Source organism: Piliocolobus tephrosceles, chromosome 6 (genome assembly GCF_002776525.5).
Source record: "Piliocolobus tephrosceles isolate RC106 chromosome 6, ASM277652v3, whole genome shotgun sequence".
In the NCBI taxonomy this organism is placed as follows: domain Eukaryota; kingdom Metazoa; phylum Chordata; class Mammalia; order Primates; family Cercopithecidae; genus Piliocolobus; species Piliocolobus tephrosceles.
Window position 1 is genome coordinate 76,640,969 of NC_045439.1, and position 17,474 is coordinate 76,658,442.

General features: G+C 38.0%; 1 protein-coding gene across 3 annotated transcripts in view; it reads right to left on the reverse strand.

Moving 5' to 3' along the window:
• Positions 1-17,474, reverse strand: part of AP4E1 (adaptor related protein complex 4 subunit epsilon 1) — a 90,577-nt gene that overhangs the window by 24,715 nt on the left and 48,388 nt on the right. For all 3 annotated transcript variants that reach the window (XR_002734720.2, XM_023227163.2, XM_023227161.2), the window contains exon 15: positions 11,194-11,308. Coding sequence is in view for 2 of the 3 variants with exons in the window: in XM_023227163.2 (XP_023082931.1) it covers positions 11,194-11,308 (115 nt within the window). In the remaining variant the exon portion in view is untranslated. The remainder of the gene's footprint in view (positions 1-11,193; positions 11,309-17,474) is intronic.

Genomic DNA, 17,474 nt, shown 5'->3' on the forward strand with positions numbered 1-17,474 from the left:
GAATACCACAGAATGGGTAATTTATAATGAACAGAAATTTATGGCTGGGTGGTAATTCCAGCACTTTGGGAGGCCAAGGTGAGTGGATTATTTGAGGTCAGCAGTTCAAGCCCAGCCTGGCCAACACGGTGAAACCTGCCTCTACTAAAAATACAAAATTTAGCCAGGCATGGTGGTAGACACCTCTAATCCCAGCTACTCGGGAGGCTGAGGCAGGAGAATTGCTTGAACCTGCGATGCAGAGGTTGCAGTGAGTTGAGATCATGCCACTGCACTCCAGTTTGGGTGACAGAGTGAGACTCCGTCTCAAAAAAAAAAAGAAAAGAAAAGAAAAGAAAAAGAAATTTATTTGGCTCATTGTTCTTGAGGCTGGGCTATCTAACAGCATGGCATCAGCATTTGGCAAGAGCCTTCACGCTGCATCATGAAGAAGACAGAAAGGCAAGAGAGCATGAGAGCAAGAGAGGGCCAAACTCGCTTTTATAACAACGCAGTCTCATGATAATGACATTAATCAATTCATGAAGGCAGATTCCTCATGGCCTGATCACCTCTTTACAGTCCAACCTCTGAATACCATCCCAATGGCAATTAAATTTAAATATGGGTTTTGACAAACACATTCAAACCTTTGCACTTACCATCCAACAGTGGTATCTCTTTAATAGCATCTGTGACCGTGAGTCATCCAGCCACTGCATTAACACTTGCAGTAACAGTGAATACCTCAAGAAATGTTTTCTATGCACATTGAAGGTAAAGAGTTTAAACCAAAAAGCAGAAAGAAGCTCAAAATTAGAGGTACAAAGTTTGAAAGTAGAGAGGATAAAAAAGACATGGAAAGGAACAGTATTTGGAGAGCAAGCAGAAAAAAATATTAATTCCGAGTCAAAAGCATTAAGATTGTCATCTAAGGAAGGGATGGAAAGGCTCAAGGTTGAATATAAAGTTCAAACCACATTATTTTCATTCTTCAGTGAAAACTCCCCAAGACCCATACAGTGATGAATGCCTAAAAGGACTAAAGATGCTAAAGTGTTAACTACATGTGCAAGAGCTCATGCACATATGTGGAACAGAAGGAGAAAAATGGTATGCAGAAAGAGCCAAGAGAAGGAAGAAGACGGCTGACTTGCAACTTAGTGAATATGTAGAATTTAGCCAGATGAAGAATGAGGGCAATTCACCAGAAGAGAAAACATGAGCTGGAGGCAGAGAGTCCTTGGAGTTGGGAGCCACTGAAGTACTCTAGGTAAGACATAATAAAGTATAAACTATCCTGGGCATAAGTGAATAATTCAACATTTAACCTATTTGTATCCCTTACTATTAATACTTTAGAGGCCTCAATTATATGCACACTCATGTATCATACTTTGTACTACAATTCTTTTATACCTTGACAACTTGGGTATATTTCTCTAACCATTCTCAGCTATTATTAATAATTAAAAAAATTTTTTTAAACAATTAACTTTAATTATCTGATTATTGTTATTTTATTTTTTGAGAGACTAGCAACCTTAATGGCTTTCTAAAAGCCAATTAGTAAATACTGTTTCCCCTTATTATTTCTGGTTATCTAGTGCTGGAGTTATAACACATTTTATTAACATTTTAATAGAATAATCCACACTGATTCTGAAATGCTTTTTTTGATGGGAACTTGTAAGAAAGTTTGTTCCCCACCATCTCACCTATTTTTGCTAATTCTTAGTATCCCATGATATTTTCCTGAAGTTTATTCATTTTTCTAACTAAAAGATCAAAGTATCATTTATTAAAGTAACATTTAACTACTACTCTCCGCAAATAATTATAGAAATCTGAAATAAGATTAGTACCAGAACAGGCTGGTATGGTGGCTTGCGCCTGTAATCCCAGAATTTTGGGAGGTGGAAGAGGGCGGATCACTTAAGGTCAGGAATTTGAGATCAGCCTAGGCAACAGATGAAACGCCATCTCTACTAAAAATACAAAAATAGCTGGGTGTGGTGGCATGCACCAGTTGTCCCAGCTACTTAGTTGAGGCACTAGTTGAAGCACAAGTTGAGGCACAAGAATCACTGGAACCCAAGAGCAATTCCTTTTTCTTTTTGCAGCGAGCCAAAAGATTGCAACACTGCACTCCAGCCTAGGCAACAGAGAGAGACTCTGTCCAAAAAAAAAAAAAAAAAAAAAAGATTAGTACCACAACAGATTGATAATTAAAAGATTCAAGAATTAACTCTTTATGCATAAAATACCTACTTCCCCCTACTCTTTATTTTGTCTTATAGCCAATCCCAATTCTAAGATATATAATTTTATAATTTATTCTACAAGCATTTATTAAATACTTGCTATATCTTGTCTCATAACCAATTTCCTTTTCTTAACAGTCTACTGAAATTTCAATTTTGCTTTAAAGGATTTTTGAAGCATTGATTTGGGAGGAGAGAGGGTGAATCTAGTTTGAGAGTTTAATCCCGTTTATAATGATGGTTCTATGGGAAAAAATGTACTTGGCAAAGGACTGCATAAGCTTGGGGAATTCCAGGGCTCTTGTATTTGTGTCGGCAATTTAGCTTATTTTAAGAAAGAAAATAGGCAGTGCCAGGAGTCTCCCTACTCTATCCTCCCTTCCCTATCCAACCCTTGACTTCAGTAATGGCAACTGGTGGCCCCCAGATACCTGAAAATAAGGAAATATGACAACTGAATCATACTTCCCCCACTGTGGAAACCCAGGAGCTTTTCACTCTAGGCCCCTGGATGTCACAAGGCTTTTATATGCAGTATAGCCACAGGTTAGGCAATTATAATTCAAAAGTTTACTTTTGCCCCCAGTATATTCTATTAATATATAAAGTTAATGAGAGGAAACTAATTACACTTTGAAAGAGAGTTTAATTTTATAGTACATTAGTTATCACTGTGCTAAATAACATATAAAAAGCCTTAAAAGAAAGGGATTGCACGGAATACATGTGCTTTCCAATCCATGAACACAGGATGTGTTTTCATTTATTTGTGCCTTGTTTGATTTCTTTCATTAATGTTCAGTGGTTTTCATTAAACACAACTTTCTCACTTGCTTGAGTTTAGTATTAGGTATTTTGCTCCTTTTGGTGCTGTCATAAATTGGGCTGTCTTCCTAATATCCCTGTCAAATGGTTTGTTGTTAGTGCACAAAAATGCAAATAATTCTTGCATGTTGACTTTGCATCCTGCAACTTTCCAGAATTCACTTATTACTTCTAATAGTTTTTTAATGGAGTCTAATTTAGGGTTTTCTATAAAGAAAACCATATTATCTGCAAAGAGGAACAATTTTCCTTTCCAATCTAAATACCTCTCTTCTTTTTCTTAATTGCTCTGGCTAACATTTCCAGTACTGTGTTGACTACAAAAGAGACGAGTGGGCATCCTTGCTTTGCTCCTGATCTCAGGAAAAGCTTCTGGTTTTTCATCGTACCATGCTATGATGTTAGCTGTGGGTTTATCATATATGGCCTTTATTACATTGAAATATTGCCTGCTATTCTTAGTTTATCGAGTTTCTTTTTAATCATGAAAGGGTGTTCAATTTGTCAAACACTTTTTCTGCTTTTACTGAGAACTGTGTGGTTTTTATCCTTTATTCTGTTAACATGATATCGCATTAATTTATTTTCAGATGTTGAACCATCCTTGGATCCCTGGGATAAATCCCACTTGATCATGGTGTACTATCCTTTTCTTGAGTTCAGTTTCCTAGTATTTTGCCTATATTCATCAGGGATATTGGCCTGCAGTTTTCTTTTCTTTTTTTTTTTTTTTTTTTTTGTGGTGGCTCTGTCTGGCTTTGGTATCAGGGTAAGGCTGGTCTCATAAAATAAGTTTAGAAATATTCTCTCCTCTTTAAATTTTTGGAAGGGGTTGAAAAGAACTCTCTCTGTGTGTGTCTCTTTTGTAAATATGGGGTCAAGCTATGTTGTCCAGGCTGGTCTCAAACTCCTGGCTTCAAGCGATCCTCCCACCATGGCCCCCCACATTGCTGGGACTACAGGCATGAGCCACTGTGCCCAGCCCCAATGTTAATTCATTAAGTGTTTGGTAGAATTCACCAATGAAGAACCACAAAAGACCATGAATACCCAAATTAATCTTGAGAAAAAAGAGCAAAGCTGAAGGCATCACACTTACCGATTTCAAAATATATTACAAACCTATCATAATCAAAACAGCATAGTACTGGCATAAAGACAGACATAGACACAGAACAGAGAGCCCAGAAATAACACCAAGCGTGTATGGCCAACTAATTTTGAACAAGGACACCCAGAATACACAACAGAGAAAGGACAGTCTTCTCAACAAACATTGGGAAAACCAAATATTCACATGCAAAACAATAAAATGGAAACTTTATCTTACACCATACATAAAAATCAACTCAAAATGAATTAAGGACCTAACTCTAAGACCCAAAACTGTAAAACTCATAAGAAAGAAACATAAGGGAAAAGTTGCTTTTTTCTTTTTCTTTTTTTGAGATGAAGTTTCGCTCTTGCTACCCAGGCTGGAGTGCAATGGTACAATCTCAGTTCACCGCAACCTCCACCTCCTCGGTTCAAGCAATTCTCCTGACTCAGCCTCTCAGGTAGCTGGAATTACAGGCATGCACCACCACGCCTGGCTAATTTTGTATTTTCAGTAGAAATGGGGTTTCTCCATGTTGGTCTGGCTGGTCTTGAACTCCTGACCTCAGGTGATCCGCCCACCTCAGCCTCCCAAAGTGCTGGGATTACAGGCGTGAGCCACCGTGCCCAGCTGGGAAAGCTGCTTTATGACACTGGTCTTTACAATAATTTCATGGATATGACACCAAAAGTATAGGTAACAATAACAAAAACAAGCAAGTGGCAATACATCAAATAAAAAAACTTCTGCATAGCAAAGAAAACACTCAACAGAGTGAAAAGACAACCTATGGAATAGGAGAAAGTATTTGCAAACCACATTTCTGGTAAGGGTTAACCTCCAAAATACGTTAATCCTATGACTCAATAGTTTTTTTTTTTTTTTTTTTAAACTAATAACCTGATCACAAATAGGCCAATAACTTAAATAAATATTTCTGTAAAGAAGACATACACATGGCCAACAGGTATATGAAAAAATGTTCAATGTTACTATTAGCAAGAAAATACAAAACTGAAACCATAACAAGGCATCACCTTGTACCTGTCAGGATGGTGATTATCAAAGAAAAGAAAATATACCATGTGTCAGTAAGGATGTGAAGAAGTTAGAACTCTTACCCATTGTTGATGGGAATGTAAAATGGTGCAGCCACTGTGGAAAGCAGTACGGAGATTCCTCAAAAAAATAAAAATACAGGCAGTACACAGTGGTTCATGCCTATAATCCCAGTGCTTTGCAACGTCAAGGTAGGAGGATCACTTGAGCTCAGGAGTTTGAGACCAGCCTAGGCAACATTAGGGAGACTATGTCTCTACAAAAAATTAAAAATTAACCAGGCATGATGGCATGCACCTGGAATCCTAGACACCCAGGAAGCTGAGGCAGTAGGATCACTTGAGCCCAGGAGTTCAAGGCTACAGTGAACTACGATCGTTCTACTGCACTCCAGCGTAGGTGATAGAATGAGACACTGTCTCAAAAAAAATAGTAAAATAAAATAAAATAAAAAATTGGTCGGGCACAGTGGCTCATACCTGTAACCCCAGCGCTTTGGGAGGCCAAGACAGGTGGATCACTTGAAGTCAGGAGTTCGAGACCAGTCTGCCCAACATGGTGAAACCCCATCTTTATGAAAAATATAAAAATTAGCCGGGTGTGGTGGCTCATGCTTGTAGTCCTAGCTACCCAGGATGCTGAGGCAGGAGAATCGCTTGAACCCAGGAGGCAGAGGTTGCAGTGAGCTGAGACTGCACCACTGCACTCCAGCCTAGGTGACAGAGCAAGATTCTGTCTCTAAATAAATAAATAAATAACAATACAACTACTATATGCTCCAACAATCTCACTTCTGGGTGGGTATTTATCCCAAATAAAGCACTCCCATGTTCACTGCAGCACTATTCACAATAGCCAAGTTGTGAAAACAACATAAATGCTCATCAGTAGGTGAATGGATAAAGAAGATGTCATACACATATACAATGGAATTCTGCAATATACAACAACAGGGATGAAACTTAAGAATATTATGCTAAGTGAAATAAGTAAGGCACAGAAAAATATTGCATGGGTCTACTTTTATAAGGTACCTAAAAGTCAAATTCATAGAATTGAGGAATGGAATGGTGGCTGCCAGAGGCTAAGGGGAGAGAGAAATGGGGACTTACCAATCAATGGGCATGAAGTTTTAGTTAAACAAGATGAATAAGTGCTAGAGATCTGCTGTACAACATTGTATCTATAGTCAATCATAACATATTATACACTTAAAAATTCGCTAAGAGGAGAGACCTCAGTTAAGGTTTTTAACCACAATAAACTAAAATAATAAAAAGATTTAAAAAGATAAAAGGCAAAAAAGAGCAAATGCTTCTGGAGAAAGAGAACATCAAGTCTATTAATAATGTTCATAACTTTTTGGTCTCATTCTAGGATCAACAGTTTAGTTGTTGTCTTAACTCAATATGCCTAGCACACAGCCTGGAAAATAAGTACTCAACAAAATCACTAAAGGACAAATAGGAAAAAAAAAGAAAAGTCTTTCAGCACTGAATTTTTCAGTATTGACATTCTGAACTCATAAACAGATAATACATTTATTCACTGATCTCCCTTTATTCATATGCATACTTCCCTTCTACCATCCAAATAACTCAATGATTTCCCCTTTACCAAAATCATGACTGACGTATTTTCGTAACAGGCTGCATTTCTTAAGTACAAAGTTACTCTTTCCTTTATTAACTGTTTCTAACTTAAATCATCAGATATTTTGTTGAATGAAGAATTCTAATACACTTAAGAAATATTAGACTACTCACAGCCATGTAGCTGTGTCCTGTGTGAGAGAAACATCCCCACAGGGCTACCCTCAGAAGACATGCCCCCCATCTCCAAGGCCAGCCAAACAGCCTTGCACCCGCATCACGAGCCTAAGAAAGAGCCCCATAGGCTACTCTTGGCAGACATGTCCCCAGGCTGGCTAGGCAATGACATGCCCATGCTTCCTAGCCAGGGTAACAGCTCCATGGCCCCAACCTCAGTAAGCCAGAACCCAAGTTGGCTGACTCACTGTGTACATGCACATATCCATGACTTGAAAACAGCCTGGGAAGCCTGCCCTTGGCGAAGCCACACCACCATCACCACAAACTCAGCCTGGGCCACGGAGAAACTCACGAATAACCGCTAGAGCAGATTACAGCTAAAGAAACTACATGGCCAGGCACAGTGGCTCACACCTGTAATCCCAGCACTTTCGGAGGCTGAGGCGGGTGGATGACCTGAGGTCAGGAGTTTGAGACTAGCCTGACGAACATGGTGAAATCCCATCTCTACTAAAAATACAAAAATTAGCCAGGCGTGGTGGCGTGTGCCTGTAGTCCCAGCTACTTGGGAAGCTGAGATGGGAGAATTGCTTGAACCTGGGAGGCAGAGGTTGCAGTGAGCCAAGATCGTGCCACTGTACTCCAGCCTAGGTGACGGAGCGAGATTCTGTCTCAAAAGAAAAAAAAAAGAAAAAAGAAAGAAAAAAACTGCATGAAGACTACACTACATGTCCACCACCAAGGCCTTAGTACCCTACTGAACTTATACTCCAAAACCCATTTATACAAATAAGTCTTTCCCTTCAAACTCTACTACATAAACTTGAAATAGTCAACTTTTCCACCAGATTCATACAAATCAACATAGGAACAAATCAACCATGAAAAAAGAAACATGTCACCACCAAAGGAAAATAATAAATTTCTGGTAACAGACCCTCAATCATAAGGAAATATATGAAATTCCAGAAAAGGGATTCAAAAAACAATATTAAGGAAACTCAGTGAGATACAAGAGAATACGGACAGATAATTCAATGAAATCAGGAAACTTACACATTATTTGAACAAGAAATTCAACAAAGAGACAGATATTATAAAAAAGAACCAAACAGAAATCCTAGAGCTGAAGAATTCAATAAATGAAATAAAATATATATGCAAGAGTTTCAACAACACACTAGAAAGCAGAAGAAATAATTTCTGAAGTTGAAGACAGGTCTTTTGAAATAACAGAGGAAGACAAAAAGAAAAGAAAAAAGAATTTTAAAAAAATTAAGAAAGCCTATGGGATTTACGGGACACCATTAAGCAAATAAATGTTTGTATTATGGGCATTTCAGAAGGAGAAGAGAAGGGAAAATGTGAAGAAAATAATTAATGAAATAATAGCAGGAAACTTTCCAAGTCTTGGAAGAGAGAACATCCCAGTCCAGGAAGCTCAAAGAATCCCAAATAGATTCAATCCCAAGCAGGCCCTTTTTGAGGCACATTTTAGTCAAATTGTCAAAAGTCAAAGACAAAGAATTCTGAAAGCAGCAAGAGAAAAGCTTCAAGTCACATATAAGGGAATCCCCATTAGACTAACAGCTGGATTTCTCAGCAGAAACCTTAGAGGCCAGGAGAAAACAGGATGATATATTCAAAGTACTAAAAGAAAAAAGAAAAAGAAAAAACAGCATGAATATCGTACCCAGCAAAGCTATCTTTCAGAAATAAAGGGGAAATAAGATCTTTCACAGACAACCAAAATCAAGAAATTCATTACCAGTAGACCACCCCTTACATGAAAAGCTCAAGGGAGTCTAGAAGTGAAAAGACAGTAACTACTATTATGAAAACATTCAAAACTATGAAACTCACTGGTAGAACTGATACCCAAATAAGAAAAAGAAAGGAATCAAACTTTGTCACTGAAGAAAACCACCCAACTGCAAAAATAAACAATAAGAAAGCAAGTAAGGAACAAAGCATATGTAAAATACCCAGAAAACAATCAACAATATGATAGCAGCAAATCCTCACACATCAATAATAACCTTGAAAGTAAATGGATCAAATTCCCCCACTTAAAAGACATAGAATCACTGCCTGGGTTTTAAAAAAAACAAGACTCAACAACATACTGCCTACAAGAAACTCACCTTACTTCTAAAGACACACAGACTGAAAGTGGGGGGTTGGAAAAAGATATTCTAGACAAACAAAAACCAAAAGTGAGCAGAAGTCACTATACTAATAACAAACAAAACAGATTTTAAGTTAAAAGCTGTAAAAGGAGACAAAGAAAGATACTGTACAATAAAGGGATCAATTCATAAAAAGAATGTAACAATTAAAATATATATGTACCTGACACCAGAGCATCCAAATATATAAAGCAAATACCCCTGATTCAGTAATAGTTGGGGGCTTCAAAACACTGCACTCTCAGCATTGAACGAATTATCTAGCACTTCAATGTTTATTGCAGAGCACTATTCAGAGTAGCCAAGATACGGAATCAACCTAATATGGAATCAGCCTAGGTGTCCAACAACAGATGAATGGATAAAGAAAATGATGTGGTATATATACAAAGTGAAATACTATTCAGCCATAAAAACAAATGAAATCCTGTCATTCATGGCAACATGGATGAAACCGAAGGACATTATATTAAGTGAAATAAGTCAGGAACAGAAAGTTAAATACCACATGCTCCCTCTCATATGTGGAAACTAAAGAAAGTTGATCTCATAGAAGTAAAAATTAGAATACAGTATACTAGGCACTAGGAAGGGTAGGGGGAAAGGGAAGAATAGCGTAAAGGATAAAAAATTACAGCTAGATAGAAGAAATAAGTTCTAGTGTTCTACACCACTACAGAATTACTATAGTTTAACAATAAAGTATTACATAGTCTCAAAAACTAGAAGAAATATATTGAATGTTCCCAACACAAAGAAATGATACATGTTTGAGATGATGGATATGCTAATTACTATTATCTGAACACTATACATGGATTGAAACATCACTATATTCCCCATGAATATGTATATCTGTCAATTAAGAAAATAAAATTTCAAAATAAATAAATAAATATAAGACCGCTCAAAATAAAAACGAAAGTCACTAGTCCATAGTAACCAAGGTTGTTTTCTGAAACCTTTCCACAGATATGCTCAGACTAATATGTGTCAGCCTACCAGCACAGTGAACAACATGATACTCCTACCTTCGAGTTCTTTCATGTAGCCATAAAAAAGAATGAGATCATGTCTTTTGCAGGGACATGGATGGAGCTGGAGACCATCCTTAGCAAATTAATGCAGGAACAGAAACCCAAATATTGCATGTTCTCACTTAAAAGTGGGAGCTAAATGATGAAAACACATGGACACATAGAGGGAAACAACACACGCTGGGACCTTTCAGAGGGTGGAGGGTGAAAGCAGGGTGAGGATCAGGAAAACTAATGGGTACTAGGCTTAATACTTGGGTGATGAAATAAGCTGAACAATAAACCCCCATGATACAAGTTATGTAACAAACCTGCACTTGTACCCCTGAACTAAAAAGTTTAAATTAAAAAAAAAAAAGTTTACCATAAAGATCATTATGTTAATAAATATATTAATCCAAAAGGAAAAGTTCTTCAAAATTTCAGTATAATGGCCAGTTGCAGTGGCTCACACCTGTAATCCCAGCACTTTGGGAGGTCAACAATCACTTGAGGCCAGAAGTTTGAAACCAGCCTGACCAACAGGGTGAAACGCCATCTCTACTAAAAATACAAAAATTAGCTGGGTGTGGTGGCACCCACCTGTAATTCCAGCTACTTGGGAGGCTAAGGCACAAGAATCGCTTAAGCCTGGGAGGCAGAGGTTGCAGTGAGCCCAGATAGTGCCACTGCACTGCAGCCTGGGTGACGGAGCAAGACTTTCGTCTCAAAAAAATAAATAAATAAATTCCAGTATGACTACCATATCTTAGGTATTTGTGGATAGACAGCCTATGTCTTTAGGAATATCTCTTGGCTAACTTTTTTTTTCCTCTGGGTATCTGAAAACCTAGTCAGAGCAAACAAATCACAAGTGAATCATTAAAAGAGGAATAATAGAAAGTAATTATCTTTATTTATTTACTTACATGACTATAATATCAAAAATTACATCCCTACACTCTAGCTTAACACAAATCCATGAAAAATTACCTTTTTCCTGAGACAGCTTTTCCTCCTGGCGTTGATGGTGAGGTTTGTAAGGCGCTGCACCCTGACTGAGTCCTTCAGCCACAAAACCATCCAGAAAAGATAAAGAAGCATCTACCTATATTAAAATTAAGCAAAAATTAGGAATTAAATAAATTTATCCTATGTAGATTATACAGTCACATAAATAATTTTAGCCCATATATATTTTTAAAAACTCTAAATGAGAAATGAAAACTTCAATTCTAAAAATGCTACCACACCCAGGCACGGTGGCTCATAATTATAATTCCAGCACTTTGGGAGGCCAAAATGGGCCGATCACTTGAGGCCAGGAGTTTGAGACCAGCCTCGCCAACATGGCAAAACCCCATCTCTACTAAAAATACAAAAAAATTAGCTGGGCATGGTCACGTACCTGTAGTCCCAGCACAGCCACCACCCGGGAGGCTGCAGCAGAACTGCTTGAACCTGGAAGGCAGAGGTTGCAGTGAGCCGAGACTGTGCCACTGCACTCCAGCCTGGGCGACAGAACAAGACCCCATCTCAAAAAATGAATGAATGAATGAATGGATGGATGAATGAAAATGCTACCCAACTCTCTAGCTTTCTGAAACATCTATAATCAGATCACCTGCCTAGGAATCTAACAATATAAATCATTTGCACTTACTATTAATTTCACTGCAGTGGAGAATATATTTTTGAGCATCAAATATGTTACAGCATCCTACTAGGTTCTATAATTGAGACAAAGGAAGACACAGTTCCTAGTCTGAGCAGAACTGTAGCCCACCAGAAGAAACAGACATATACTATGAGGCATGGTAACTGTAGTGGTTTCCTGCTGCAGGGGCTAAAATCAAGGCTTTGGCAGGGCTGCTTCCTTCTGGATGTACCAGGGGAATCCGTTTCTTGTTTCTTCCAGCTTTCAGAGACTGCCAGCATTCCTTGACTTGTAGCCACATCATTCCAATCTCTGCTTTTGTTGTTTCTTTGCCTTCTCCTCTGCAACCTCTTGTTTCACTTTTATAAGGATCCTTGTGATTATATCATGCCTAGCTACATAATCTAGTATAACTGCCCCATCACAAAATATTTAATTTCATCACATCTACCAAGTTCCCTTTAATGTTTAAGGACAAGCACAAATTCCAGAGATTAAGACATGGACATCTCTGCAAGGGCCATTATTCAGCCTCCCACAGTGCCTTTGATTTAAACATCCTAATATAACTGAAAATTATTTTTCACAAATCTACGGAAAATTACCTAATTTCACCAGGAAAAGTCTTAGGAGAATAATTTTTAATGAATAAATAAGAGATGAAGAAAGAATGACAGGGAAAGGAGAAAAGAAGGAGATGAACAAAAACGATAAACAAGTGGAGAGAGCAGTGATGACCTCAGAAACCAAAGACTTGCCTCTCCTGATTTAAGCAAGTATATACAAATAGCTCGGATAATTTAGAATAGCAAATAATTCTCAAACATAAAAATGGCACCTCACTCTCTGAATCTGGAAAGGTTTCGCTTGAATAAGATTCTTAGGCTGCGCATGGTGGCTCACGCCTGTAATCCCAGCACTCTGGGAGGCTGAGGTGGGCGGATCACCTGAGGTCAGGAGTTCGAGATCAGCCTGACCAACATGATGAAACCCCGTCTCTACTAAAATACAAAAATGAGCCAGGCATGGTGGTGGGTTCCTGTAATCCCAGCTACTCGGGAGGCTGAGACAGGAGAATCACTTGAACCTGGGAGGAGGAAGCTGCAGTGAGCCGAGATCATGCCATTGCATTCCAGCCTGGGTGACAAGAGTGAAACTTCATCTCAAAAAAAAAAAAAGATTCTTGAGATGAGGCTATGTCAACATCATTATCTTTTATTGGAGGAAAAGGGAAGTGTAGTTACTCCCTAGTATAATACTATGTGTAGCATATTCATTCATCATTTCAATAAACATCTCTGGAATGCCCACCAAATACTAAAGCAAGGCCTCTGCCCTTGAGGAACTACTGAAAGAACTAATGAAGAAATGTTCAAAATGAATACAAGCCATGAAAATCTGAGTCAAAATTAGTGGAAATATTACCCTTTTTTCTCTTTCTCAACTAATTTGAATAATTCTAATCACCTTTGAAAGTTTTCTAGACCAGGCACAGTGGCTCACATCTGTAATCCCAGCATTTTGGGAGGCCAAGATGGGTGAATCACTAGGTCAGGAGTTCGAGACCAGCCTGGCCAATATGGTGCCACCCTGTCTCTGCTAAAATTACAGAAAAAATTAGCCAGGCATGGTGGTGCACACCTGCAGTCCCAGCTACTCGGGAGGCTGAGGCAGAAGAATCACCTGAACCCAGGAGGCAGAGGTTGCAGTCAGCTGAGATCGCGCCACTATACTCCAGCCTGGGTGGCAGAGCAAGACTCCATCTCAAAAAAAAAAAAAAAAAAAGAAAAGAAAGTTTTCTAATTTACACCTGAGGGAGATCATGATATGAAATAAAGAGAGTGAGTATTAAGTGAGAACTTTAGGTTAAAAGGGGTGGTGGCAAAAAGTAGGTGGGAAACTAAAAGGTGGGTGATCAGGCTCCAAAATGGTAAAGATTTTAACACATAGATAAGACAAAATAAAAGGGAAAACCACTTCTTTTGGATTCTCAAATAGAGGAGGAATAAAATGACACAGAATTTCAGAGGAGATTAAAAGGAGATAGCCAAACATGTGGAGGTTCCTGAAAAGTGGCATGGCCACGGGGAGTATAAAAGCTCTGAGAACCTTCCTCCATAGCTTGCCCTATGCATCTCCTTCCTCTGTATCCTCTGCAATATAGTTTATAATAAACCAGTATGCTAACACAAATCAAGGAGGAAGTGTGGAATAATGCTGAGATATTGCCCGATTCATGAATCACTACTAAAAATCAATTTGTGTGCACCCCACTGTTGCCACCACCGGCATGTGTGCATGCCACCTCTGGAGGCCCAAGGACTGGCACACCCAATCCTGCCACTGCCAGGACTCATAATACACTGCCCAGGGATCTAACAACCAGTATGCCCAGCCAACCACTGCTACCAGTGGTGCACAAGGATCAATTCACCTAATGTTCTATCCTCAACAAAGCCTTTCTACAGCCTCCACTAACAACCACAGCCTAAGCCATTCTATTAGTCTGTTCTTGCACTGCTATAAAGAAACACTTGAGAGTGGGTAATTTATTAAAAAAAAAAAAAAAAGAAAAGAAAAGGTTTCATTGGCTCACGGATCTGCAGGCTGTACAAGAAGCATGATACTGGCATTGTTCAGCTTCTTGTAAGGCCTCAGGAAGCTTTTACTTATGGAGGAGGGTAAAGCAAAAGCAAGCACATCACATGGTGAAAGCAGGAGCCAAAGGGAGAGTCCGGGGTGTGTGTGTGTGCGTGTGTGTGTGTGTGTGTGTGTGTGTGTGCGTGCGCACGCGCAGCACATGTGTGGTGGGGGGAGGTGCTATACTTTACAATAACCAGATCTCTCGAGAATTCACTCTCTATCAAGAGGATAGCACCAAGCCATGAGGTATCTGCCTTCATGACCCAAACAACTCCCACCAGGCCCTACCTCCAACACTGGGGATTACAATTCAACGTGAGATTTGGGCAGGAGATCCAAACCATATGACCACTGAGGAATTCACAGACATCACTGATTATGATTATAGTTGAAGAAATCATTTGGAAACTAGACTACTATGCCCATCCAGAATCAAAGCCCAAGCACCTTGTTAACCAACATCACAGACACATCTATAGGGAGAGGTCTTTCCCTACTAAAGGGAATCCATAAACTTAGAACCAACTGCTATAATGCCAGATACACATATGTCAATGTGAGGACACAAGAAAAATTAAGCAAAGAAACATAACACCTTCAAAGGAACACAGTAACTCTCCAGTGGCAGATCCCAAAAAAAGGAAATCTATAAAATGCTTGAAAAAAAAATCAAAATAATGATCTTAAGGAAACTCAAAAGATACAAGAGAACACAGAAAAACAAAACAAAAATAAATCAAGAAAACAATTCATGATCTGAATGAGAAATTCAACAAAGAGGTAGGCATCATAAATAAGAAACAAACAGAACTCCTAGCACTGAAGAATTCAATGAATGAAATAAAAAGTATAACCAAGAGGTTCAACAATAGACTAGATTGAGAAGGGAGGATCTCCAAATTTGAAGACATGTCTTTGAAATAAACCAGACAAAAATAAATAAATAAAACAGAATAAAGAAAGCATATGTGACATATGAGACAACATAAAGGAAACAAATATTTGGATTTTGAGAGTTTAAAGACAAAATGGGCGAAGGCACAGAAAACCTAATTGAAAAATAATAGCTAAAGACTTCCCAAGTCTTGCAAGAGATACAGACATCCATACGCAGGAAGCTCAAAAGAGCCTCAAAGAGATTCAACCTGGCCGGGTTGAATCCAGCACTGATTCTAAATAGGAAGAAGAGTGTCTCTTTTGGAGAACTACAGTGAAGATATTTATATCCTGTGACAGTCTCTTAATATAGAATAATTCAGGAATTTCTCTTATTTGTTGATTTTAAGACATACATATCTGGTGTACATATGATACTTTGATACATGCATAGAATGTGTAATACGTAAATCAGAGTATTTAGGATATCCATCACCTCTAACATTTATCATTTGTGTTGGGAACATTTCAAATTTTATCTTTATTTTGAAATATACAAATAATATACAATTATTACTAACTATAATCACCCCACTGTGCTATCAAACACTAGAACTTACTCCTCTTATCTAAGTATTTTACTAACCATTAACCAACCATTCTTCTTCCCTGTCCCCCGACCCTTCCGAGCTTTATTCTCTACCTCCATAAGATGCACATTTTTAACTTCCACCTATGCATAAAAACATGTAATATTTGACTTTCTGTGCCATGCTTATTTTACTTCATAGTGAAATAAGTCCCATCTATGTTGCTAGGATATTATTTAGCTGAATAATATTCCATTGTGTATACATACCACATTTTCTTTATCCATGTGTCCATTGGCAGACACTTAGGTTGATTCCATATTTTGGCTATTGTGAATAGTACGGCAGTGAACATGGGGGTGCAGGTATACCTTTGAAATAATGATTTACTTGCCATTGGATAAATACCCAGGGGTGGGGATTGCTGGGTTTTACGGTAGTTCAATTTTTGTTTTTTGAAAACTCTCCATACTGTTTTCTATAATGGCTATCTTAACTTACATTCCTACTAACAGTGCATGAGTTTCCTTTTTTCTGCATCCTTGGCAACATTTGTTATTTTTTGTCTCCTTGATAACAGGCATTGTAACTGAAATAAGATAATATCTCATGGTGGTTTTGATTTACATCTCCCTGATGATTTGTGATGTTTAGCATTTTTTTGTTTACCTGTTGGCCATGAAATGTCTGTTGATGACCTTTGTCCACCTTTAAATGGGATTTTTTTTTTCTTTTTTGGCTGTTGAATTGAGTTCCTTATATATTCTGGATATTAGTCCCTTGTTTGTAAATATTTTTTCCTAGTCTATAGATTGTTTCTTCACTCTATTGATTGTATCGTTTGCTGTGCATAAGCTTTTGACCTTAATACAGTCCAATTTGTCATTTTTGCCTTTTTTGCCTGTGCTTTTGAAGTCTTAGCCATAAATCTTTACCTCAACCAATGTCCTAAAGCATTTCCTGTAAGTTTTCTTCTAGTAGTTTTATAGTTTTGGATCTTACATTATTTAATTCATTGAGTTGATTTTTTTATATGGTGAGAGATAGGGATCTCATTTCATTATTCCGCATGCTGATATCAAGGCTTTTCAACACTATTTATTGAAGAGGCTGTCATTTCCCCAATATATATTCTTGGCACTTTGACTGAAAATCAGTTAGTCATAAATACACAAATTTTTTTCTGGGTTCTCTCTGTTCCATTGGTTTGTATGTCTTTTTTTCATACCAATACCATGTTGTTTTGGTTACTACAGCTTTGTAGTGTATTTTGAAATTGGGTAGTGTGATGCCTCCAGCTTTGTTCTTTTTGTTTAGTATTGTATTGGCTATTTAGAGTCTCGTGGTTCTCTACAAATTTTAGGGTTGTTTTTTCTATTTCTGAAGATTGTCATTGGTATTTTGATAGTACACTGAATCTGTAGATTGCTTGATTGCTTTGAGTAATATGGGCATTTTAACAATATTCATGTGATCCATGAGCATGGGATGTATTTCCATTTGTTTCT